At 41.0% G+C, this 27,135-nt stretch overlaps 3 protein-coding genes across 3 annotated transcripts; 2 read left to right on the plus strand and 1 right to left on the minus strand.

Moving 5' to 3' along the window:
- Positions 1–1,692: 1,692 nt before the first annotated feature.
- LOC115833966 (beta-defensin 105A) lies at positions 1,693–3,532 on the minus strand. The gene is made up of 3 exons (XM_030808771.1): positions 3,463–3,532; positions 3,079–3,120; positions 1,693–1,817 (listed from the first exon to the last, which is right to left on the minus strand). The coding sequence occupies exons 1-3, from the start codon at positions 3,530–3,532 to the stop codon at positions 1,693–1,695; spliced, it is 237 nt and encodes a 78-aa protein (XP_030664631.1).
- Positions 3,533–6,060: 2,528 nt separating this feature from the next.
- On the plus strand, positions 6,061–9,476 carry LOC115833968 (beta-defensin 106-like). Its single transcript, XM_030808773.1, has 2 exons — positions 6,061–6,109; positions 9,328–9,476. The coding sequence occupies exons 1-2, from the start codon at positions 6,061–6,063 to the stop codon at positions 9,474–9,476; spliced, it is 198 nt and encodes a 65-aa protein (XP_030664633.1).
- Positions 9,477–18,864: 9,388 nt separating this feature from the next.
- LOC115833965 (beta-defensin 104A-like) lies at positions 18,865–23,642 on the plus strand. The gene is made up of 2 exons (XM_030808770.1): positions 18,865–18,965; positions 23,430–23,642. The coding sequence occupies exons 1-2, from the start codon at positions 18,908–18,910 to the stop codon at positions 23,588–23,590; spliced, it is 219 nt and encodes a 72-aa protein (XP_030664630.1). The 5' UTR covers positions 18,865–18,907; the 3' UTR covers positions 23,591–23,642.
- Positions 23,643–27,135: the final 3,493 nt, after the last annotated feature.

Below are 27,135 nucleotides of genomic sequence, written 5' to 3' on the forward strand. Positions count from 1 at the left end.
CCCCACTTCCCACTTCCCTGGGGTAATTCCTGTATGAATGAAGGAAACACTGTAGGCTTCTTGAAGGCTGTGTTTCAAATCTCTTTTGGAAACCAGTGGATCATATGTAAATAGAGTGAATCTAAAAATTGAACCAATCAAGCATTAAAAGGGTTCCCGCAATGGATAGTTCCATAGAAAGAATTTAATATGTACAAATAAAGTGTTGGAAAAGATGACAATGCAAAGCGGGAACAATGAGGCAACCCTACTGATAGTCACAGCTGAAATCTCCCACTGCCCTTAGGTTTGAGGAAAAACAGAAGGATTTGTGTGAGCCTGGGAGCAGCACTGGCTGGCAGAAGCTAAACTTGCAGTGGGACTGCCAAGTGAGAGCAGAAGACAGAAAAGCAGGGGCCTTGCTGAGCAGGAAGAGCCACTGCTGGAGAAGAGAGGGAGTCAGGGAGAAATACACATTGTCCTTCCTTCTTCAATCTCCCATTCTCCTAGGAGAAACATTGACCAAAACCAGCCAGAAGTCAGGAAGCCTAGAAAATGTAGTTTGCATTTAATAGTTCCCATTTTACTCAGCAAAGCAGAAAAAAACAAGGAACAGATTTGAGCACAAAGAGACAAATAATAGGCCCAAATGTTAAACAAAACATTGTTTAATCTTATACGTTAAAACTAAGTAACTAAGTTCAAGTCACTGTTCATAGGACTGGTTTAATTCTGACCTTTATTTTGTGAGGCTGGGTTTTATTTCACAAGGCGAAAGTTACACAGTCAACAATTTATGCACATTCTGTGTTGAACATTTTAAGTTAATCTCTGATCATTTTCTTTCACAGGTAAATACACCATAAGTACTAGAATCAATGAATGACAATATTTAGGCAAACCAAGAAATAATGTGAATATAAAAATAATGTATTATATTTGATAGAATTATTACTCCATTAACATAGTTAGTACATACAGATGGATACACAAAACATGACAGCAATGTGCACATCAGTTACTGGATCCTAGCTATGGCTCTGAAGAACTAACAGCCTCTTGAGCCTCAATATTTTCAAATGTAAATAGGAGTAATAAAACCTACCTCATAAGGTAATCACGAGTCATATGAGAGAAGTATGGAAAATATTTCATAAATTATGAGGTACTCTACAAATACATAGTAGTGGTATCTGATTCAGCAGATACTAGGTACACACTCATGTCTTGACATTTTTTAAAGGTCATCTCACCCAGCATGGTGGCTCATGCCTATAATCCCAGCACTTTTGGAGGCCGAGGTGAGCAGATCACCTGAGGTCAGTAGATCGAGACCAGCCTTGCCAACATGGTGAAACTTCGTCTCTAGTAAAAATACAAAAATTAGCCAGGCATGGCAGTGTGCACCTGTAGTCCCAGCTACTTGGGAGGCTGAAGCAGGAGAATCGCTTGAACCCAGGAGATGGAGGTTGCAGTGAGCCAAGATCAAACCACTGTACTCCAGCCTAGGCAACAGAGTGAGACTCCATCTCAAAAAAAAAAAAAAAAGTCATCTCTAAAAAATAAGCAATAAAACAAAACAAAGAAAGAAAGAAATGAAAATGATTCTGAGACTCACTCACTGTGTGATTTGGATAAGCCACATAACTTCTCTTGAACTTCTTTGAATATCCAGGTTTGCTTCTAAGGCCAGAAGTGTGCTGGTCCGGTTTGTCAGATACTCTGTCTGCAGCAGAGAAAGTTCAGCCTGCAATTTCCACCGGGCTTCTCATTCTCCAAGCACTCCTTCCTGCATTTTCCCCGACTGAACTTGCATGACTCAAAGACGGCAAACTCACCTGGCCAAGAAAGAGCTGCTGAGGGAGCTTACCAGGAAATGTCTAGAAATGGGGAACATGTCAAAGACCACCAAAGAATAAGGGAGAGTTCGTATGTATGATTACAAAGAATATTTTCAAGAAGCAGCCCAGATTTTTCAAAAATAGTTTCTGCTTTTTGCTGTAGGGAGTTGAGGAGAGTTAAATTTTAAGCAACAGATCATCACAATTCCTACTCTCCAAGTGTTTATAATCTTGCAGGGATCAAGAGACAGATAGACAAAGAGACATACATATTACAGAACTATAAAAATACGTACCTGATATGACTGTGAAGTTTGCTAGACAAAAAATGGGAGGGGTATATTGTGGTTTTGGAAAGATCCTTGAAGATGAAGTTAAGAAATTTAGGCTCAACTTTAGTTTGGGCCTAGTAACCGGCAGGTTAAGGTCCACATTCTCATTTGTCCAGTGGCCATTCTAGAAGCACCGGACTACATTTTTAAATCAGTTTAGGGATCAGATGGAATATTATATGCAAATATTTTCATTATAATAATACCTACCAGATCGGACTGTTTTGAGGATTACACGACAAAGTCCATGTAAAGTTTTTAACAGCATGCCTGGGACAGAGCAAACACTCAAGGACTAGTAGCAACCTTAATATTTCTCACTTTGAAATTCTGTCTAAAACCTTTTCAACTTTGTCTACAATATTTCTTTTAGTTTTGTTTACAATGTGCTTTCTTTCTGTATAAGATGACTTCAAAGAAAAAGAAAAGATCTGGGGGCTATTTGCTATGAATAGCTTTTCTGCAATGGTGCTGAGTTTCCATTGAGGCAACCTCACTCTTTAATTTGAGCTTCCTTCAACTAACCTCATGAATTTGTGACATATATTGTTACCAGACTTAGCAGCAGAGCTTGCAAGAGATGGGCAGGCATTTTCACAGAGCAGTGCTAATTGACTGGTACAACAATAAATCTAAGAACTTGGTTTAGTGAGCACCAACAGCTAATGGGAAAAGCCACTGAGTCCAAATCTCTATGGCCAAATTACAGTCCAGTCACAAAGATATTTTTCTGTGAAATCAAAAATATCCAAATATTATACTTGGAACAAGAGAAAGAGAAGAAGATAAGTTAGTGAACTCGTTTTTCAGAAAATTCTATTTCCGCCACTATCTCTGTCCCCTCTTTGCCTCCAGACATCAGAGAGAGCTAACAGAGCCAGAGTTCCTAAAAGAGAAAATAATTATATACAAGAGATTTAACTTACCCGATGGAAATGGTTGGGAAAAATCAAGTCCTGCCTGGCACCCTAAATTGAAAACAAAATACATTTTGAAAATTAAAATCAACACAGGAATTAACACTGTATAAAACATTCCCAACTCCACGTGTGACATAGCATAACAGGAGACAGTAGATCAGACAGTTGCAATGTTTATTCTATTTCTCAAGGCCAGCATTCCAGGTAACCAGCAAAAACAAATTACAAAAAAAAAATACACTATATGCTGTTTGCTCTTAGAAAATGTCAGTGTAGGTCTAAGAAATTCCCATGACAGGCGCCATGAGAGCTTGACCATTAAGGTGAAATAGAGAAGAATCATCAGGCTTTATAATCTGCCCAATCAAAATCCCATCCATTTTTATTTACCTGATGGCAATTGAACCAAAATGAAGAACACAGCAAATAGAAAATAAAATGTCTTCCTGATCAGGGCCATCTTTAGGGAAGACTCTTCAGAATACAGATTGGGATTTCCTTGAGAACACCCAAATGAGAGGCTCATTTTTATTTAAAAGTAATGAGGAGATGCTCTTGATCAGTGAAGTGAATCAATAAAACACAATTATATGCTCCATTTCCCAGGATCAAGGGATGATATCATGGATAATAGCCCTTGGCATCCAGAAAGCCTTTTATTTTCGGGAGTCTAACTGGTGTAGTGGAAAGAACACCAGGCTAGAGGTTGAAAGAGCAGGTGCCATGCGAGTTTCCACCATATTAATGCAGGGGCCAGAAGCTAGTGACCCCTTTCATCTCTTCCAGCTTCTGTTTTCTGGGAGAAAATAAGAACCCACTTGCAAATTCTGCCTGCCTCTCAAGGTTTTTTAAGAATCTAGTATGATTATAATGCAAAAGTGTTTTGAACACGTGGAATGCTTGGAAGGAGGCCTGGTACCATGTAAGAACTCAATAAATGTGGACTCTCACTTTTCTAGCTTTGATTTTTATTGTCTACAAGTATCACAGGGAGAAAAGGAGGGGTAGCAATCATTTTGTCAAGTTAGCTCTGAGTCCCCTTTCCTGTAAGGTATCACTTCACACACCAAAGCCATAATTACTGCATATTTTAAATTCATTAAGGACATGAGTACTGGCCCAGATGGGTGGTTTATGTCTATTATCATAGCTTTTTGGGAGCCTAAGGCAGGTGGATTGCTTGAGCCCAGGTGTTCCGAGACCAGCCTGAACAACACAGTGAGATCTTGTCTCCACACAAAACATTTTTTAAAAATTCACTGGGCATGGTGGCATGTACCTGTAGTCACAGCCACTTGGGAGGCTGATATGGGAGGAGTGCCTGAGCCAGCAGTTTAAGGCTGCAGTGAGCCATGAGCATGCCACTGCACTCCAGCCTGGGCAACAGAGCGAGATCCTGTCTCAAAAAAACAAAAAAACAAAAAAAAACAAAACACACACACACACACACACACATAAAAACATGGAATGAAAAGCAAGATTTATGTCACTATCTTCCCTTCAAATAAGTCCTGCTTATTCCTACCCTGTTGCCTATATTTATGCGATGTTCTCTTCTTCATTTCTGTAATGTAAAGTAGAATAATTTTAAAATACAGACTACAAAGTGTATGACTTACAAAGTATATGACCTTGGATAGGTTGCTTAATTTGATGAACCTCAGTTTCCTAACCCTTAAAATGAAGATACAATTATGGTACTTAGTCACAGATACTTGAGAGACTTGACTGAGACAAGGTATATAAAGTGCTTAGCAGAGCTTCTGGCTACTATCACTAGTACTACATGCACATTTCTCTCTATTCAGCCTTGAGCTCAAGTATTCTGTAAACCTTTCTCAAGTACATTAATTCACCATGAACCTTTTCTGACCTATGCAGGAAGGCACTCATTTTTATATTGCTGCTGTGACTTGCAAACAATTCAGATTCAGAATCCAAGCTAATGCCTGTATACATAGGGGATAGGGCCGAGTCTCCAGGCTTTCAACTTTCAGGCATTTTGTATAGCCTGCATCAGGACCAGCCACCTGGACAAATGCCCAGTGAAGTCACAGCTCCCTGCCTCAACTTGGGGTTTAATGCTCTGTAGTCACTGTGTTGAAAGTCTTAATAACTTTACCTTTGAATATATGCATTGTAAATAAGTCTGTTGAGACAGTGGAGCATGCTCTGGGACTTTGGAAGCATGGCTTATGTGCACTCCAGACCACCTTCCCCTTTTCACCTTCCTGGGAGTATTCTTAGCCACTCGTCCCTCACTTTTGGCACTCTGGGCCCCACCTGGCCTCCCCCTTATGATCCCCTTCCAGCAACCATCCACCCCACAGTGACCTGGGTGTGAATATGCAGAGGACTGGAGTTGAATGGCTAAGCCCTGAGTGTCTAGGGCAAGGCATTGTGGTTGCCAGCCCCTTGCTGTGTCAACAGTGCCATGGTACAGGTGGGCAGCATGGCAGGACCAAGCACCAAAAGCGTGCAGCATACAGCAAGATTCACATTTTTTAACAAATACATGCTTAGGTCAAGCCCTTTGCCAAGTTTACAAAGCTCAAAAAGACTGAATCTGGAATTCAGATTCCACCTCACTACGGTTCACCAGCTCTTAACAATACATTGAGATATTGTATAATTACTCTCATTTTACATATGAGTAAACCAAAGCTGTTCAGGAGCACAGCCAGGATTAGAAACCAAACTGCTGGACTCCAGATTTTTTTATTTTTTCCGTGTCTGCCCTACTCTTTCCTCCCTTCATCCCCACTTTCCTTCTTGAAAACTTTCCAGAGTCAGAAAAATGATGAGCTGTAGACTGAGTGACACCCACTGAGGTTGGCTGGGCTCTGTGCAGCAGAGCATAGAAATCCTCTCATTTCTGCTAAGCCTCACTGATCGAGATGTTACTTGGTCTGGAGAAATGTATAAATGTGGGTGTTTGCTGCTTTGTCCTCATGGACGCGGTGCTGATCTCTCAAGACACTCCCAGTCATGAGGACTTTCCTCTTTCTCTTTGCTGTGCTCTTCTTTCTGACCCCAGGTAAAATGGGCATCTTTACAGGGAAGGTGATCAGAGGTGCTGTCCCAGAGAGAGGGTCCCCTTCAGTGAATGCCTGGGTGTGATCAACCCATCTACTACAAGAGGTGATATCCCCAACGCCTCTTCTGTAATTCCTTTGCATTTTACATTGTTATCTAGGAGGGGCTGTCACAGGTTTGAAAGAATAAAAGAAGGCCAGGAAAGATGCCTTTTGGCATTCAGTCTCATGCTCACTAACAAAAACAAAAATTGAGAAAAAATTAAAAACAAGGATAGCAGTCTATGAACCTTTTAAAATGTAGTTATGGTAGAGATTGAGACAGGTAAAGAGGAGAGACAGGTAAGGATCTGAGCTTAGAGACACCTATGCATTCATGCCAGTCATGGCAACAGGTAAAGCAGCATAGCTTGGACTGCCATTCCTTGATCACATATCATCAAGCCACATAATGTGATGAGAGCTTCACATAAAATGCATCTAGTCTTCCAGTGCCAGTGCCTTTAAGGAAAACTCTGTCTTACCTCTAATTTAATGGCAGTTAGAGAAAATCTTTTTGGGTTTGCTGGTCCATTTTACAAATTTTATTACAGATGCAGAAATTGTGCCTCAGATGGGCTAAGTGTTTCTCAGAGTCATATAGATAACCAAAACAAAGCCAGGGTAGGAGCCCAACTGTCTTGCCACAGTAAGAGGCATTAAAGACGCCCTTCCCATATCAAAACTCTCTTCACTTTCTCCTGCTCCTGGGAATCTCCAATGGCTCCAATTGTATCCTCTCCAAAATTAAGGCATGAGACCAGGCTCATGTGAGCCTCCAGAGAGCTGAAGAAAGGGATTCTCAAAGCCCACAGTAAGTCCCAATTTGTGCCAGATGCCACTGATATACGATCCTAGGTATAATGCTCAATTTTTCACATCAGCTGCTCATAGCTCTGGTCTGTTTTGTGACAAGCCTGTGAGAGTAGATTCTGTGTCAGGACACAGAGGATCTAGGACCCACAGTGACCTATGCCGTATTCAGGCCACTGGTTTTGATATGCACATTTGAAACTGGCCAGAGGTATCTTTTTCAGATCACTCATTATATAATTAGTCAAAAAAAGATGTTATATACTATAAAATTATCTGTTAGATAATACTATAAAATTATCTGTTAGATAATACTGTAATTATAAAATTATAATTAGTTACTATAATTATTATATAATTATAGATACTTATCTATACTTACATAACACTTGTTATATAATTATTAGATAATCTAATAATTATCTATTAGATATACTAGAATATAATACTATACTATAATAGTATTTAGAGAAAATCTTTTTGGTTTAGTATAGTATTATAGTATAGCATAATATATACTATAATTATTTACTAGTATTACAGTATGGTATTATACTAGTATTATATACTATGTAGTATTGTACTAGTATATATTATATATATACATATTTTTTTTTTTGAGATAGAATCTCGCTCTGTTCCTTGGGCTGGAGTGCAGTGGCACAATCTCAGCTCACTGCAACTTCTGCCTCCTGGGTTCACGTGATTTTCCTGCCTCAGCCTCCTGAGTAGCTGGGATTACAGGCATCTGCCACCATGCCTGGCTAATTTTTTGTATTTTTAGTAGAGACGGGGTTTCACCATGTTGGTCATGCTGGTCTCCAACTCCTAACCTCATGATCCACCCTCCTCAGCCTCCCAAAGTGCTGGGATTACAGGTGTGAGCCACTGCACTTGGCCAGATATAGTATTATTTACTAGTATATAGTATAGTATGTATACTATTATAATACTCTAGTATATAGTATAGTATATATAGTACTATAATACACTAGTGTATAGTATAGTATATAATACTAGTATAATACACTAGTATATAGTATAGTGTACATACTAGTATAATACACTGGTATATAGTATAGTATACTAGTATAATACACTAGTATAAGTATAGTATACTAGTATAATACACTAGTATATAGTATAGTATACTAGTATAATACGCTAGTATATAGTATATATACTACTATAATACACTAGAATATAGTATAGTATATATACTAGTATAATACTATAGTATACACTATTATTCTAGAATATACTATAATACTAGTATTTTTATAGTATATGCTAAGCTATACTATAACACTATATTAAACCAAAAAGATTTTATCTCAATACCACACTATAGTCTATAGTATAGTATTATATTAGTATCTGCCTTACAGTAGGGCAGAGAGAACATAGACCCCTGCCACTGACAGCCAGCGTTCATCAAGCTTTGAAATAGTGGAGTATTTTCACTTATGAACTGATGTGCTGATCCTGGATAAGGATTAGTGCATATGCTGGCACTAATCCATCTGGCTGTAAGTTTTACACAGATGTGAATAAGTCACTTTTATATGTTGACATTAAATGTATATACATTATAGTTTAGACATTAAATGCAATCTCTGTACATCTGATGCCTTCATTATGTATACACAAACAGGGCAACTCTAAAATGTTGATCCTGATAAGACGTACTGTCTGTCCTTAACTTCAAGCAGGCTGCTCTTGGGACTGCTACTGATAAAGTCCTAAGGTGGGAACTGGAATTCTGTGCAAACTGAACTGAGAAAATCTTAGAAAAACATTCCCAACATGCTGCACCCTCCTTCTCTAAAGCACAAGTTTTCCACAGTCAATGTTTTGGTGGAATATGGAGGAGAAATCAGGCTGAGCCTTCCAAGCAAGTTTCTATCTACCACAGTAAACTCATTTTCTTTTCATATCTTTATCCCTTCCTTCACTCTGGTGTGGAGCTATCTCCTCAGTCTCAGCTCTTGCTCTACTCTCACCAAGTAGCAGCCTCTGAGAGTGCACCAGGAAAATTAGCAACCTCTGGGAGTGTTTATGGAACAAGTTGTTAATTATCCCCAATAGATTTCAATCAAAGAACCATAGCTTACGTTTCCCAAAGCTCCTACAGAGCTTGGTCTCAAATGCTGGAAGACAAATGTATTCTTTCTGGTATTTCACCCTGTGTGACTACAAGACTGGAATATCAGATAAAAATCAGGTCCCCTACCATCTCATCTACCGGTAGGATATGGCACTATGACAGCTTGTGAAAAAATCTTCACCAACTAGTCATACAACTGTATCTGGCAAACATATATGCCTGAAAAGGGAATTAATCCAAATGGCTCCTTCCCTCGTGTAGCCAAGAATGCATTTTTTGATGAGAAATGCGACAAACTTAAAGGGACATGCAAGAACAATCGTCGGAAAAATGAAGAACTTATTGCTCTCTGCCAGAAGTCTCTGAAATGCTGTCAGACCATCCAGCCATGTGGGAACATTATAGATTAATGCAGAAGATTTGGGTTTCCAGAGAAGCATACATAACCTGTCTTGCCTCTGCTGTAAGCAGACACTTTAATAAAAATAAATGACTGTCTTTGCTCAGTTTGTCAAGTGTTTCCTTTAGAAAGGAGAACAGCACTGCCTGACCTTAATGCTCCCTCCATCCTGGTTTATTTTTCTATCATTCTGGAGTAAATAAATTGTCCCAAAGCCATCTGATATTTTTCTTAAAAGAGGACTAGAAGAGACTAGAAATCGACAAATCTCTAGCTTCTACTCAGTCAGTTGGTGCTTACTAACCTATTGAGATGAAAAAAGTAAACAAAAGAAAAGAAAGAAAAGAGAGAGAGGGAAGTAGAAAGAAGATGAATAGGTAGAGAAATGAGCACACTTTTTTTTAATACAAAACAAAATTTTATTCTTTTTTTTCTTTTTCTTTTTATTATACTTTAAGTTCTAGGGTACATGTGCACAAGTGCAGGTTTGTTACATATGTATACTTGTGCCATGTTGGTGTGCTGCACCCGTTAACTCGTCATTTACATTAGGTATATCTCCTAATGCTATCCCTCCCCCCTCCCCCTACCCCACAACAGGCCCCGGTGTGTGATGTTCCCCTTCCTGTGTCCAAGTGTTCTCATTGTTCAATTCCTACCTATGAGTGAGAACATGCGGTGTTTGGTTTTTTGTCCTTGAAACTGGAAACCATCATTCTCAGCAAACTATCGCAAGAGTACACTTTTAAAAAATTTTTACCATCATGCCATATGCCCACATAAATGAGCATACATTTACATGAATAGCTACATGAACGACAAATTGATGGATAGGCAGTCCATTCATCAAGGACTTTTATGTGTCACACACACACACACACACACACACACCTGTCTAAATTAATCATCATGACTCCATGTCTTTCATTGGGGCTAGTTAAATATTTCCTATAGACTTGTTCTCTACACATAAGTCTGAGAGAAAATTTGCTGACAGGCAAGGGGGTTGTAAATACCTCTATGACTCTCAGTAACTCCAGTGATTTAGACCCTCTTCCCCAAATCACTGCCTACAATTTTCCTAGAAACTAGCTGACAATTTACCTTCTGCTTCTAAGCCTCAAAATTACTGTTATGGTGGGAATATGTTCTTCCAAAATTAATGCTGAAGCCTAATTCCCACGCTGGTGATTAACAGGTGAGGCCTTTGAGGAGGTGATTAAGCCTCAAGGGCCCTGCCCTCGTGAATGGAATTAGCACCCTTATAAAAGAGGTTGAAAGAAGCTGCCATGCTCCTTCCACCATGGGAGGACACAGCGTTTGTCTCTTCTGCCATGTGAAGGCTGAGCAACAAGGTGCTATCTTGAAAGCACAAACTGGGTCCTCAGGATATAATAAATCTTCTGAGGTCTTCCAGCCCCTAAAACTGTAAGTAATAAATTTCTGTTGTTTATAACTCACCCAGTATAAGATATTTTATTATAGCAGCATGAATGGACTGAGACAATTACTTAGTTTAAGTAAGAATTTCCTGTCATGTTTCCAGTGCTTAAGAGTTAGTTTTGGTTTCCTGCTGGCTCAGAAATCTTGCCTTACCTCCACTTTAATTTTTCGAAGTCGATAGATTTAATTCTACTAGAATCAATAACCCTTTCATGAAAAGGATGTTTTAGTTACACTTTCTAATTTGAGATAATTGTAGATTCCTATATAGTTCCAAAAATAATAATAATAATGCAGAGAGATACCCAGATCTTTTACTCTATTTTCCTGAAAAGTAACATCTTTGTAAAACCATAGTGCAATATCACAACCAGGTTATTGACACTGATGCATAACATTTCCATTATCAGGAGGACTTTTCATGTTATGCTTTCAGAGCCACTCCCTCTTCCCTCACACCTCCACCTCCGTCTTAACCCCTGTATAAGTGATTTATTCTCCATTTCTACAGTTTTGTCATTTTAGGAAGGCCATATAAATGGAATGTATAAATCCTTATTAGACTGGCTTTTTTCAGTCAGCATAACTTTCTGGGGATTCATCCAGGTTGTTGCATGTATCAGTAGCTCTTTCCTTCTTATTGTTGGGCAGTATTCCAGGATATGGATGAACCACAGTTTGTTTAATCACTCCCTCATCGTAGGCCATCTTTCTCTCTCTCTCTCTCTCTCTCTCTCTCTCTCCCCCTCCCTCCCTCTTTTCCCCCACTTCATTGCCTCCTCTTCTCCTCTCTACCTCTCCTTCTCTTTCTCTTTTGCATAGGGATATCTAATTGTTCAAGCACCATTTGTTGAGAAGACTATTCTTCCTCCATTACATTACTTTTCCTTCATTGATAGAGAGGAGTTGCTTTGGTCTTTTCTGAGCTATCCATTCTGTTCTGTTGCTTGTTTGGTCTATTTATTTATTGCTTCACCACTCCCACACTGCCTTCATCATTGCAGTTTTTTAGTGAGTCTTGATACAAGGTAATGTAAGTTCACTGTATTAACCCATTTTCACACTACTATAAAGAAATATCTGAGATGGGGCAATTTATGAAGAAAAAGAGGTTTAATGGACTTACAGTTCCACACAGTTGGGGAGGTCTCACGATCATGGCAGAAGGCAAAGGAGGAGCAAGGTATGTCTTACGTGGTGACAGGTAAGACAGTGTGTGCAGGGGAACTGACCTTTATAAAACCATCAGATCTTGTGAGACTTACTCATTATCATGAGAACAGCACAGAAGAAAAAAAAACCCCATGATTCATTTACTTCCCACCAGGTCCCTCCCATGACTCGTGGGGATTATGGGAGCAAGAATTCAAGATGAGATTTGGATGGGGGCACAAACCATATCATCCACCGACCTTGTTCTTTCCAGTATTGTATTGACGATCCTAGGTCTTTTGAATCAGTTTGGAAATATCAACAACATATCTTGCTAAAAGTTTGATTGGGATTATATTTAATCTATAGATCAAGTTGTAAATAATTGATATCTTCATGTTAAATTCTCTATTATATGAACACAGAATATTTCTCTTGTTAAAATAATTAAATGAGAGGTCATTAGACTGCAGGAGCTTCAGTGCACTCGGTTTCTACATAAGCAAACTAAAACCCAACTCAGTTTGAATGGTAAAAGAAAACTTTAACCAATCAGAAACCACCAACTAACTTCTTTTTTTTTTTTTTTTTTAATTATACTTTAGGGTTTTAGGGTACATGTGCACAATGTGCAGGTTTGTTACATATGTATCCATGTGCCATGTTGATTTCCTGCACCCATTAACTCGTCATTTAGCATTAGGTGTATCTCCTAATGCTGTCCTTCCCCCCTCCCCCCACCCCACAACAGTCCCCGGAGTGTGATGTTCCCCTTCCTGTGTCCATGAGTTCTCATTGTTCAATTCCCACCTATGAGAGAGAACATGCGGTGTTTGTTTTTTTGTCCTTGCGATAGTTTACTGAGAATGATGTTTTCCAGTTTCATCCATGTCCCTACAAAGGACACGAACTCATCATTTTTTATGGCTGCATAGTATTCCATGGTGTATATGTGCCACATTTTCTTAATCCAGTCTATCGTTGTTGGACATTTGGGTTGGTTCCAACTCTTTGCTGTTGTGAATAGTGCCGCAATAAACATACGTGTGCATGTGTCTTTATAGCAGCATGATTTATAGTCCTTTGGGTATATACCCAGTAATGGGATGGCTGGGTCAAATGGTATTTCTAGTTAGAGATCCCTGAGGAATCGCCACACTGACTTCCACAATGGTTGAACTAGTTTACAGTCCCACCAACAGTGTAAAAGTGTTCCTATTTCTCCACATCCTCTCCAGCACCTGTTGTTTCCTGATTTTTTAATGATGGCCATTCTAACTGGTGTGAGATGGTATCTCACTGTGGTTTTGATTTGCATTTCTCTGATGGCCAGTGATGATGAGCATTTCTTCATGTGTTTTTTGGCTGCATAAATGTCTTCTTTTGAGAAGTGTCTGTTCATGTCCTCTGCCCACTTTTTGATGGGGTTGTTTGTTTTTTTCTTGTAAATTTGTTTGAGTTCATTGTAGATTCTGGATATTAGCCCTTTGTCAGATGAGTAGGTTGCAAAAATTTTCTCCCATTCTGTAGGTTGCCTGTTCATTCTGATGATAGTTTCTTTTGCTGTGCAGAAGCTCTTTAGTTTAATGAGATCCCATTTGTCGATTTTGGCTTTTGTTGCCATTGCTTTTGGTGTTTTAGACATGAAGTCCTTGCCCACGCCTATGTCCTGAATGGTATTGCCTAGGTTTTCTTGTAGGATTTTAATGGTTTTAGGTCTAACATATAAGTCTTTAATCCATCTTGAATTAATTTTTGTATAAGGTGTAAGGAAGGCATCCAGTTGCAGCTTTCTACATATGGCTAGCCAGTTTTCCCAGCACCATTTATTAAATAGGGAATCCTCTCCCCATTTCTTGTTTTTGTCAGGTTTGTCAAAGATCAGATAGTTGTAGCTATGCGGCATCATTTCTGAGGGCTCTGTTCTGTTCCATTGATCTATGTCTCTGTTGTGGTACCAGTACCATGCTGTTTTGGTTACTGTAGCCTTGTAGTATAGTTTAAAGTCAGGTAGCGTGATGCCTCCAGCTTTGTTCTTTTGGCTTAGGTTTGACTTGGCGATGCGGGCTCTTTTTTGGTTCCTTATGAACTTTAAAGTAGTTTTTTCCAATTCTGTGAAGAAAGTCATTGGTAGCTTGATGGGAATGGCATTGAATCTATAAATTACCTTGGGCAGTATGGCCATTTTCACGATATTGATTCTTCCAACCCATGAGCATGGAATGTTCTTCCATTTGTTTGTATCCTCTTTTATTTCATTGAGCAGTGGTTTGTAGTTCTCCTTGAAGAGGTCCTTCACATCCCTTGTAAGTTGGATTCCTAGGTATTTTATTCTCTTTGAAGCAATTGTGAATGGGAGTTCACTCATGATTTGGCTCTCTGTTTGTCTGTGATTGGTGTACAAGAATGCTTGTGATTTTTGTATATTAATTTTGTATCCTGAGACTTCGCTGAAGTTGCTAATCAGCTTAAGGAGATTTTGGGCTGAGACAATGGGGAGAAACCACCAACTAACTTCTAACAAGGGACTGGGATGATTCAAATAAGGCTCTACTCCACTTTAACCAATTAAATGTTTAATTTGCCTTTCTTCCATTTTCACCCTATAAAAGCCTTTTCCTCATGCCTCTTTGCCTGTGCCCCAAAATACTTGTGATTTGGAGCCTGCCTGATTCTTAAGTTGATATCTGCTCAAAAGAAAACTTTAAGATTTTTGTGTGCCTAAGTTTATTTTTTAATAGTTCTATTGTCAGCAGAGGGACCCGAAGAAGCCCTGATGATGGTAGTTACCAGCTGAGCCCGTTATATTCATCGATTTCTCTCTGTGTCTGGATCCAACAGAAACTAGACTGGGTCCAACAGAAGGTCTTAAGAAAGTAGGGTTTGGGGAAGACAAAGAATCATCAGTTCATCCTTATCCAAGTAGTCTGGACCTGTCCATCTGGGACTCTAGCTACGTTTGTGTATAAAAATTATGGACCCAGAATCTGTGTTTTTCTAAATAAGTGTGTAAACTTTACCAATGACAACTTAGAATTACAGTGGTCACAGTGAAGACATTTTAACCTAAACAGTTATTCATCTATAAGCTACATTGAAAGAGAAGTGATCTTAAATGCCTCAGAAAAAAATGAGATATGTTTTTAATTGGCAAGCAGAGGCTTCTAAAAGACTAAGCAAATCAAAACTTGCCTTTCTTAAAGACTCTTTACAGAAGGCAAATTAAAAGCTTAAGCACTTAATCAGTGATGATAAAAAATTGTACATTGACTCACTCAACTCTGAATGCTCCTTCTTTTCCTCCTCTCTCTCTTCTTCCTCTGCCTAATTACTCTGATTCCACCAACCTCTTCACTCAGTTGCCTTTCTACTCTGAAGATGAGAAGAAAGTTAGGAAAATGCCTTCTAAAGTTAGTTCCTCTGATCAACTGTGTCTGCCTTCTTTAATTACCTTTATGTCTTGCTCAAAATCCAAACTGACAGAAATAGTGAAAGACTTCCCTAACCCAAAGGAAAACCCCCAGGAATTTGCTGAGGAATTTAGAATCCTCGTTTAAACATATAATCCATGACTTCCTGATCTTTGTCAATTTATCCACATGATACTGGGACCTGGTCAACCTGCAAATGGAGACCATGGCTGAATGGGACTAACCTGAGGATGATATTAAGGATCTTATGTCTCAAACAGCTGCAAGGGATGAACAAAAAAGAGGCAGGGGAAAAGAAAGCATTCTATAATCTTATAAGTAAATCTCATCTTTACCTGAGCCTGTGTCCCTGCACTGTGACTGTCACAAGAACTTTTTTTTTTTAATCTCTGTCACCAGGCTGGAGTACAGTGGCATGATCTCGGCTCACTGCAACCTCCTCCTTCCAGGTTCAGTGATTCTTCTGCCTCAGCCTCCCAAGCAGCTGGGACTACAGGCGCGTACCACCACACCTGGCTAATTTTTGTATTTTTTTAAGTAGAGATGGAGTTTCACCATATTGGGCAGGCTGGTCTTGAACTTCTGACCTTGTGATCCACCCACCTTGGCCTCCCAGAGTGCTGGGGTTACAAGCATGAGCCACCGTGCCCGGCTCACAAGAAATTCTTAGCTACCCCCATCCCTCAAGTGAGACAGGAAGGTCAGATGGGTCTGGAATAGGGAAACATCTTCCCCTCCAGGTGGGATATGGCTCTAGTAAAATCGTTTTTCCTGCAGAGGAGGAGGCTTTTGTTATGGGGAATCCTCTGGACATGTTTCACAATATCACTCTTCCCTTCTCCTTTCAGAGCAATGAGGGCTTCCATTCCAGCTCTTCACCATGAAAACCTTGGAGATTTCCTGGATTTAAAACCCAGGAGAGCAGCGGTTGAGAAGGCAGAGCCTTTGACCATGGTCTCTAGCAGTTTTTCACTCTCCTAAATGTCTACGTTCGGCCTCCAGCAAGTTGTCAAAATCACTGTAAGTGTTCCTGCTAGTTTATGGTTTTAGAGCTTCCATTCCAGGTTAGCTCATCTCAGCTGTGACTCCAGATTTCTGGGCGATGGGTTTGCCTGGAGCCCTCAGTTCCCTAATCGGTCCAAGAAAAGTCATTGATTTTTCCATTTATTTGGCTTTTTTTTTCTTTTTTTAAGGATTCAAGTAGTGACTTTCAGTCTTTTTATTTGTAGCGACCGAAACCAGAACTCTGAAATACTTTATAAGGACTCAGCAAATAAAGCTTTTATTATTTTTTTCTCCTAAGAAGATATAGGATTTCTTTTGAAGTTTGGTTATTCATTCCCTGTTTATGAATTCCTTTTTGTTTTTGAAGAGCTGCTGAATATTTATTATCATCAGAATTTTTCAATTTTCTTCAGAATCCCGGTCACATAGATGACCTTGAATATTGGCTGATTTTTTTCCCTTGAAGCTCATCATCAAAAATTACTAAAGCCTGACATGTGGCAGGCTAGGAGGGTCCCATGGATCCTGCACGTTTGTGCGTGCTGTGTGTCTGCTGTGAGGAGAGTATCCGATGGCCTCTCCCTGCTGCACATTTGTAACCTGCGGCAGGATTCCAATGGCTACCACTCTCGCCCTGGCTGCTTCCAGTCAGTGAATGAGCACAATGTGGACTAGAGCTGGGCCATGTCTGCTGGCGTAAGACAGTCTTTGCACTGAGGTTCCCCACTGGCAATGCTGAAATTTTCTGCACTGCAGTCTGAGGCTCCCTCAACTCCAAACCTTTTCACAGGTGTTAATTGACATCATGTTCTGAAGACTTTCCCTACTCAATCTTGCTCCCTCTCCCCTTCATCTTTTTGTTTTGAATTTTTATTTTATTTTTTTTAAAGACAAGGGTTTGCTCTACTACCTACACTGGAGTGCAGTAGTGCCATCATAGCTTGCTGCAACCTCGAACTTCTGGCCTCAAGAGACCCTCCTGCCTCAGCCTCCCAAGTAGCTTGGACTATAGAGACACACCACCATCCCAGGCTAATTTTCTTTTTGTGGAGAGATGGAGTCTCTCTATGCTGTCCATGATGGACTTAAACCCCTGAGCTCAAATGATCCTCCTCCCTCCCTCAGCCTCCCAAAGTGCTGGGATTTACAGGTGTGAGCCACTGCACTTGGCCCCTCTTTATCTTTCACAGGCATTTCCCAATAAATTTATTTCCTTTCTAATTCCTGTTGATAAATGCTTCAGGGAGCACCCAAACTGGCATAGTTTGTGATTTCTGATGTTCTATGCTATTCTGTTACCGTGTAAGGAGACCTGGGTTCCCATCACATTCTCCCCTAAGTGAGAACTCTGGGGAAGACACACTGACTGCTAGATTTTGCTTAGGATGTGCAAGCAATGTAAGTTTGTCAGGCTTTGCCTAATCTGTGCTCTAGAATAAGGGGAGCTTATTTGAGCATATCAACTTCCAAGACTGGACGTTTTTACTTTCTCTAAAATACTTCATTTTAGAGAAATGAAGTCTTTATTCTTAAAATAAAATTATCTGGTGTTTTCCCTAAGGGCAAATGCCAGGAGCATATGCTCTGTATGTTTTGCCTGGGGTGGGGTTGGGGTTAAATCCAGGGAGCATATACCCTGGGTTGAGGGCAGGGCATACGCTCTCTGGAAGGTTATGTTTTATTTGAAGCCATTGTTAGAAATACAGCATTCCCATAAATAGTCTTCTTTTAACCTCTCTTCTCACTCTTGTCCTCCTTTTCACCCAAGCCCTAAGTGAGCCTGTTGTTCTGTGGTTACAATCCCACCCTTGGACAGTGCCCGCCATCAAGTATTCCTTGTTGTCACTTGTCATCCTCATCCTACACTCTTTCTATCACAGAAATGTGCTGGGACCTCTCACGCATTTATGACCTCCCCACGCTCCGTGCCATTCTTCTCCTTAACATCATATGTTTGTTTCAATGTTTACTTCAGAGAGGTCTTGGGGGCGATGGACTTCAATTCCATTACCCACATCACCATTTTCAACAAGAATCTCCTGACTGAAACTTACTAAAATGGAAGAGAAAGTCCTCTCACCAGAATCAAGGAATGTCAAGGCTGGAAGGTATCTTAGAGATCATCTAATCCAATTCTTGCTTCAGAAACGATTCAGGGAAGCAAGGGAAGTGACTTGGACTTTACCTATGCTAATACTCTCTCCCCACCCTCAACACTGCCTGGCTGGCATTTCTGCAGCCCCAACACCTCCCCCACACTGTGCCTTGGTGAGTGTTCACCAAGGAACACTGCCTTTTGATAAGCCTCAGTAATCAGGAGCAGCCTTTGCCCATAAATACACCTGCCCTGCTCCTGCCTGGGGTGATTCCCTCCGACTTGCGTCTGCTTCTCGCCAGCAGCCCCAGCATTATGCAGAGACTTGTGCTGCTATTAACCATTTCTCTTCTACTCTATCAAGATCTTCCAGGTAAAAAGAGACTCTCAGCTGGAAATATACACAGTTGCTGGGGATGACAGGTGGAGAAGAAAAACATTTGATTTAGAAAATACATCCCAAAGGATGGAGTAACCTTCTTCAATCCCAGCCTTTTTTCTCTTTGCTTTCATTGGGTCCATTAGTAAAATGCAGTATGTGGCAGTCCTTGTATGCACCTTACAGCCACGAGGCTTACTAGCTCAAGGAGGAAGAAAGAAACGTAGGAATCAGGAGTCCTAGATGTCCTTGGCCCCCTGGTCACACACGGTAACAATTCCTCGTGGAATCCTCGGCGATGACGACCCACTAGCCGTGTTTGTTCCATTGCAGGGCAGCGGCGATTATTCATTGTTGATTTTGTGGAATAAGCTGCCTTCTTCCATCCTCCTCCTTCGGAACAGCTTTACTCTGCACAGAAAGGGCGCCTACTCAACCTCCTAAATTTTGCAACTTTCCATATCAAGTCAGATGATTAGGATTAAAGGGGATGCAGTGATTTCAGTAGGCAAGAACATAATTTACTGACAACACAAATAGCAGGTGCCTTTGAAGTCTGCTCAGGAAATTTTAAAGTTAGACTGAGATGTCAGCAATCTTCTGACTCCTACGTTAATCTATGTCCCTAGAAGCATGTATTTCTTAATATATTTGCAAGGGATATGAGAGAGCACTTAATCTAATTCCCTTCTTTTACAAGCTGAGCAACATTCTCTATAGTACAGTTAGAAAAAATAAGATTTTTAGAGTTGCTTAACAAATCTAGCAGTGCTGGGACGAAACCAATTGTTTTGACTCATAGAAGCCATCGGATCTTCTCTTCCAAGCTGCTCAGTCGATTTTATGGGGCTTTGACAGACACCCAACACCCATCTTTGTACCCTTCCAGGCTGTGCCTCCGCTGTGATTCAAATGGGTTAATGATTTTTTTCAGAGGGTACCTGTTTCAGTTAACTCTTCCTTGTTCTTTCTTCCCGTGTCATTTCCCAAAGACACTTCTGTGAAATTCTGCTATGAGCATGTTCCAGGTCTGTCAAAATATCATAGCAATTCATCAAAGATCAGGTTTTCTTCAACCTGTGATTCCAAGACAAAGAACCTCTCGGGATGGAAAGCCTGGGTCAGGGATCCCTCCAGATCCTGAGGAATGCACCGCAGAGCTGGCTGCCATTACCCGCACTTGGCTGCTGAGGGCTGGGTCAGACTGGCCTCCACAGTAGAATTCTGAGAAAGACCCTTAGCAGGAAGAGGATTTGGGAGGGAAGTGGTAGAAGTGGGTAAGGTTGAATGACATGCACTGCCCACGTCTTCTCCTGCCACCCCTGCTTTGGGTAAGTTTGGCTGTCACACACTGTCAGCCCCTCAGATACCCACAGGGACTAGGGATGGGTGCTGTAACCAAAAATATAATTCTAAGCCCCCTCTCCAACCATCTAAATGGACTCCCTCCTCATCCAGGGCTCTTAAAATTTAATCTGAAAGACTGATTCAGGCCATGAAAGGAAGTGGGGGTTGGACATGCCTCATTATGCTTTCCAGCATGAACATCAACACAGACTTTAAGTCTGATAAGAAATATTTTACAGTCTGTTCTCTCTGAAGCCTGCTAGCTAAAAGCACCAACTGCGTAATACAACTTTGGTCTCCACAACACAACTTCTTGTCGCAACCCAAACATTCCTGTCTATTGATCCCAGGTCTTTAGACAAACTCAATCAATTGTCAACCAGAAAATGACTAAATTTACCTATAGCCTGGAAGGCCACCTGCCACACACTCCCACTGTACCCCCACAGGCCCCCACGCCCCCCACTTTGAATTGTCCCACCTTTCTGGACCAAACCAATGTAAATCAGCCAGGTGTAGTGGCTCACGCCTGTAATCTCAGCATTTTGTGAGGCTGAGGTCTGCAGATGACTTAAGGTCAGGAGTTCAAGACTGGCCTGGCCAACATGGTGAAACCTCGTCTCTACTAAAAATACAAAAATTAGCTGGGTGTGGTGGCGCATGTCTGTAATTCAAGCTACTTAGGAGGCTGAGGCAGCAGAATCGCTTGAACCCGAGAGGTGGAGGTTGCAGTGACCTGAGATTGTGCCATTGCACTCCACCCTGGGCGACAGAGCGAGACTCCATCTCAAAAAAAAGAAACAAAAAAGTAAATCTTACATGTATTGACTGATGTATTATGTCTCCCTAAAATGTACAAAAGCAAGCTGTATCACAACCACCGTGGGCACATGTCCTCAGGACCTCCTGAGGTTGTGTCACCTGTGTGTCCTCAACCTTGACAAAATAAACTTTCTACATTAACTAAGACCTGAGACCTGTCTATAGAGCAGAGGAGGAAAATTGCTTATGCAAGAAATAAACTAGTACAGTGTAGTCTACCCTGGAATATATTTATTGCTTGGGATATATTTATTACTCAGCCTTAGTGTATGGACTGTATTCTCCCTTTTGCATTCTGTTTACTCAGACTATAAGACATACCAACTAGGTTTTTGTTCCAGCTTTGACACATAAGTTGCTGTGTGACCTCAGATTAGTCACTTTCCTTCTCTGAGCCTTAATTCCCATCTCTGAATAGATGGGCTGTGAGGGCTTGCTTGAAACTGACAGTCTAACGTTTTAAAGGTTGTGTTCTCTTCCTAGTCTATTCTTCTTCTCCCCTGATGTTAAGCTTCATTTTCCCTGAGCGAGCATGCTGTCCTCCTTTTCCTCCTCCAACTCCAGGTTGTAAAGTGGCCTGCCACAGATATGTCGGAAGGCACATATCTGCTACCCAACCTCCACATACTCCCTCAGCATGATCCACATTGCAGCCCACCTCACTCCTTTCTTCACTGCCTTGTACTGTGACCACAAGGGCTTGCTTTTGAATGAAACCTACAGCAAAACAGTCTCCTGGTCACCCACTGTGGGGCCATTCCAAATATAAACCCCTTCAATAGCCTATCAAGCACATGAATTGGTCAAACTGCCTTTTAGTCCTCACCTACATCCCCGACAAAGAACCTTGACACCTAAGCATCAGAAACAGGAGGCTTCTCTTTACCAGAACAAAAGAAAGACATAAAACCCTGGTGCGAGGATTAGCAGCCCGTTTCAGTTCTCCTGCCCTTCTGCTTTGTGGAAAAGGAACAGATGCAACAGGGGAGATGGACTCAGGGCTCAGGTGAAATTAGGACTTTTGGGCCCCGACCTCTGCAAAGACGTCCATTTGCAGCTCTGACTCTCCTCTCCCCAGGGTTCCTCTGACACCCTCCCCCAAGCCTGGCTCCTGCTGAGTTTGCTAGAGAACCTCACGCAAAGCTCTCTCCAGCGAGGCTCTCTCGATCCACCTTACACTGTTCTCCCTACCATCAGCCTTGCCTCTGGGTTTTCCTGATATCTCTGTAAGATCCTATCAGTGTGGCATATGAGATAATGAGCTTTACACAGCTGCTTTCAGCCTCAGAGAGCACACCCTGAGACTGAGAAGCTAAATCCATGTCTCCTGAAAACTGCTGTGGGCCAAGGGCCAAACAACCAGGATTCTGCTCCTTTCTAGTTTCCTCCGCTCTATTTGCATCCACTGTAGCTTATTCTGTTCTAGTCTATCCAATCATTTACTCACCAGGTCCTTACTGAGAACAGGCTATGTTCCTGGTACAAGTTACACAATGGTAAGCAACATAAACATGGGCCTCATTGTCAGGGAGCCCATAGTTCCATTGAGAATAACAAATAACAAAATATACATGCATATATACATATCTATATCTATATCTATGTTTGTATTTATCTCTATATATGTATATATATATATCTATATACATAAATAGATATATAACTACAACTTGCAATAGGTGATATAAAAGAATAACAAATTCATAGGGAGAAAAATAATTTGGGGGCATTTAAATACATGAAGAGGACAGAGAAAGATTTGCCCAATATTGGGAACTTAAGGTTGAGACATAAAAGTTCAAAGAATCCACTTATGGGAAGGAAGAAAAACCTTCCAGGCAGAGGGGACAGTGCACGTGAAGGTACTAGGATAGCAAAGAATATGCTCACATGCAACAGAAGGGAGGCCGGCGAGAGTTTCATGGACAGAGTGAGGGCCACAGTGGAACAGCATGTGTCTGAAAAAGTGGCCCAAGATCAGATCACGATTGCTTTGGAGACCCAGTAAGGGGCTTGGAGAGATTTAATCCAAAAAAAATAGTAAACTTGTAGGGATTTTGAAAATAGGTGTAAGATGGAATGACGTATATTTTCAAATAAAATCCATGCTGGTTGGGAATCAGAATGTGAAGTCAATCATCTAGGAAAGTGGAGGAGGATGGGGATGCAGGAAAACCTCTACCACCAGGCACTAGCTTTCTCTATCCCCTTCCGAAAACACCTTCTGCCAAAGCCTTGCCTTTTAGTGCCAGTACACAATTAATCACAGTGTCATATCCTGTTATCTAGTGAGAAGCGAATTTGAGTGGGACAGAATATGTGGTTATGGGACTGCCCGCTGCCGGAACAAATGTCGAAGCCAAGAATACAGAATTGGAAGATGTCCCAACACCTTTGCGTGCTGTTTGAGAAAATGGGATGAGAGCTTACCGAATAGTACAAAACCCTGAAACGCAGTAGTGCTGGTCCCTAGAGTCGCTGGAAGTAGGACCTCAGTAGCTTTCCTTCCTGTGGCCTTGCAGCAAGGGCATCCCCACTGCAACCATGGGTTCAGTTATCAACCAAGGTTTGCTGAGCTTCCACTCAATGCGAAGCCAATATAGGAGATTGAAGAAGAATGCAGGCTGGAAAGCCCCCTCTGGTTGTGATAATGGAGAATAGCAATGGGGGTTAAGCATGAGTTTCAACACTTTATAAGTTGAACAAAAAATATGTCTACCTAATCAGCTATAAACCTAAGAAAAACGTCATTTTTATCCTGATAATATTGGTTTTCTTTTCCGATCGAAAGTTTTGCTCAACAGTTATATATATAATTTGTTAATTAAAATGGAAAGTAAATCAATGTTAAGTGTGCTATGTTTAGAATACACTATATTTCAAAACATAGACCTCTGAGGAGAAAAACAAAAGAGGTGATGTGTGATGACAAGCTTGGGAACCCTTTAAAACTTAAGGGGTTGATCAAGTGGGTGTCTGTGGAGAGTCCCATCCAGCAGAGGGCAGCAGAGAGCAGTCCTGCGCTGAGCTGTGGATTCTTGATCCTGAAAACAGGTAAAGAAAGGTGAGTGATGAAACATTTGACCCGCCTGCCTTTCCTGTCCAAACCAAATTTTAAGGTAGTCAAAAGCTTCTCTCCTTGAAAGCAGCCCAGCTAATAAATGAGGAGTGTCGCCATTTTGCAAACACATAGGGAAACAGGGATCTAGCCAAGGAATATCAGCAGCGATTAAAACAAGCCAAAAAGACAACCTGCTACCCTGTGCTTCCTAATAGAAGGACATAATGCCACGTATGAGCGTCTAGTCATGGTAAGCAGCATCATCCTCACCTTTTCAGGGTGGAACTGAGGCTGGATTGTGCCCTTTCTGCCAAAACAGTGTAATGGCCCTTCACGTAGCCATCATCCAGCCTCAACATGTGGTTAGTCTTGTTTCATCCCTTGATAAGACCTTTTCCTCGATTACCTCAAATAAAAATAAATTATTTCAAAGATGCCCATTTGAAAATACTCCAGAAGGTGTAACTCAGGGGGGAAACAACTCATTTTGTAAAATAGAACCCCAATACTATTATCACTCCTGGAAAAAAATCAGCACTCATTCCTTAATACAATTTAACAGCCAATCTGTATTCAAATAACCCTGAGCATTTCATAAGTGCCTTTTTAAGCGTTGCTTTATTAGAATCTGGATCCTGGAAGGTCCATATACGGCCTCAGGTTGTTTACCTCCAAGGCCTCTTGCATAGATGGTGATGTGTACTTCTATTCCATCTATAAAATATTGTGCTGAAAATTGAGTGCATACCTGGGCAAGGCCCTAGATCTCATCACTGCAATTGTAGGAAAAGAAGAAACTACTGAACCACCCCAAGGATGCCACACTCCAAATGCAACATACAGAACACGCTATAAGACAATGTGACATTTATTTTATTCTTATATTGTTTTAGACTCTTTTCATTATTCTCATATTTTGTATTTTATAAAATACTTTTAATACATAATCTCCTTTGATCCTCACCATAAACTCTTGAATTAGGCATGACAAGTGTCAACATCCTCACCTTGTAGGCACTGTTACTAAGGTTCAGAGGGACTCGTGGTTTTCCTAACATTGGCCACGATATTAGGAAAGACCAGGCCTAGACCCCACATCTCAAGTGCAATTCAGAGGCAGCACAGCATGGCAGGTACGAATACACAAAGCCTGGAATTCCAGCTCTACTGCTTAGCAGGTGACCTTGGGAAGGTGACTTATCTGACTTGTACCTTGATTTCCCCTCCTGCCATATGGCCATTCTGTGCAACAACAGTTAAAAACACAGACCCAACTGCTGACTGTGCTAAAATTATTTTTTGTCTCCCTTTTTTTTTTTTTTTTTTTTGAGACGGAGTCTCGCTCTGTCGCCGAGGCTGGAGTACAGTGGCCTGATCTCTGCTCACTGCAAGCTCCGCCTCCGGAGTTCACGCCATTCTCCTGTCTCAGTCTCCCAAGTAGCTGGGACTACAGGCGCCCGCCACTAAGCCTGGCTAATTTTTTTGTATTTTTAGTAGAGATGGGGTTTCGCTGTGTTAGCCAGGCTTGATCTCCTGACCTCGAGATTCACCCACTTCGGCCTTCCAAAGTGTTGGGATTACAGGCGTGAGCCACCGCGCCCGGCCATGTCTCCCTTTAAAATTTAATTGATGCCTGTGGGTAAAAGAAGGTGGGGTCCTAAGTCCTCCCAACATAACAAAGTCAAAGGCAGACACATGGTGAGTGGTAGAGCTGCCTTTATGGCTGAATCCGAGAGAAAAAAATGGTCAGTCTCTGAGGATTGAGAAGGGGCTGAAATGCTTTCCAGTTATGAGAAATTACACACAAAAAAATAAAAGCATCATGGAGAAAAGATACCATTCCCGTGAAAAACTACATTTCTTCTTATGTCTGTGACCACCATGAACTCCTCCTCTTCCCCAAACAAATTTGCTGCCTTTCCCTTGAACTTTGAACACCCCTTTGTTTATTTACGTGGACTCCATTCTGTTAATAGTGTCTGCAGTGCATAGCCTACTGCAGATCTTTAGTATTTAATTAACACGTATAGACACATCGCTTTCTCACTCATTCTCCATTTCCTCTTCTTAAAATATTGGTTAGGTCTCTAAGACAGTTTTCAGCTCCAAAATGTTATGATTGTTTCGTCAGAATTGGCAACCTTGGCCGGGCAGGGTGGCTCATGCCTATAATCCCAGCACTTCAGGAGGCAGAGGCGGGAGGATCACTTGACGCCAGGAGTTCAAGACCAGCCTGGCCAACATGGTGAAAACCCGATCTCTACTAGAAATACAAAAATTAGCTAGGCGCTGTGGCAGGCACCTCTAATCCCAGCTACTCAAGAGGCTGAGACAGGAAAATCGCTTGAACCCAGGAGGCAGAGGTTGCAGTGAGCCGAGATGGCACCGCTGAACTCCAACTTGGACTACAGTGCGAGACTCCATCTCAAAAAAAAAAAAAAAAAAAAAAAAAGAATAGGCAACCTCAACAGATTTATTTAAACTTATGACAATACCATGTTTTCATTACCAAAAATAAATGGTATTTATGCCTTAGTGCTCATATAAGGATTTCCTGTGTTCTTTTATATGCTGCCTTAAGAGCATTCTTGGGATGGCTGAAATGGCTACAGGTCAAATTGACTTCTGAAAACACAATTCATTTTGTGATTCTGTGCATGAAAAAGAAACAAAATACTGAAGAATATTTTTGCACAATTCTCAAAGCTGCTTCTTTTACCACGATCCGAAAGCAGTTTTCTCTCCTATCGTGTAATTTTTCCTGACTTCTTTTTCCAAAGAAGACTCTAATATTTGTGTCTTTGCCATATATCAGTTATTTTCCCTAGAGGGGAATCTGTGCCTCTGCAAATGGTGTTCTAGTTGGTCTTACAGATTTGTTAGCATGTTACAATCTCAGACTTAAGAATAAGAAAATCTGCATAGGAATCTTTG

The sequence above is a fragment of the Nomascus leucogenys genome, unplaced genomic scaffold (genome assembly GCF_006542625.1).
Source record: "Nomascus leucogenys isolate Asia unplaced genomic scaffold, Asia_NLE_v1 000628F_61603_qpd_obj, whole genome shotgun sequence".
In the NCBI taxonomy this organism is placed as follows: domain Eukaryota; kingdom Metazoa; phylum Chordata; class Mammalia; order Primates; family Hylobatidae; genus Nomascus; species Nomascus leucogenys.

Excerpts from the sequence above, each read along its gene's own strand:
- LOC115833965 (XM_030808770.1), top strand. The coding sequence starts at position 18,908 with ATGCAGAGACTTGTGCTGCTATTAACCATTTCTCTTCTACTCTATCAA. Across the intron at positions 18,966-23,429 it reads ACTCTATCAAGATCTTCCAG|TGAGAAGCGAATTTGAGTGG; the intron begins GTAAAAAGAGAC and ends CCTGTTATCTAG.
- LOC115833968 (XM_030808773.1), top strand. The coding sequence starts at position 6,061 with ATGAGGACTTTCCTCTTTCTCTTTGCTGTGCTCTTCTTTCTGACCCCA. Across the intron at positions 6,110-9,327 it reads GCTCTTCTTTCTGACCCCAG|CCAAGAATGCATTTTTTGAT; the intron begins GTAAAATGGGCA and ends TCCCTCGTGTAG.
- LOC115833966 (XM_030808771.1), bottom strand. The coding sequence starts at position 3,532 with ATGGCCCTGATCAGGAAGACATTTTATTTTCTATTTGCTGTGTTCTTC. Across the intron at positions 3,121-3,462 it reads TTTGGTTCAATTGCCATCAG|GGTGCCAGGCAGGACTTGAT; the intron begins GTAAATAAAAAT and ends TTTTCAATTTAG. Across the intron at positions 1,818-3,078 it reads TTCCCAACCATTTCCATCGG|GTGAGTTTGCCGTCTTTGAG; the intron begins GTAAGTTAAATC and ends TTTCTTGGCCAG.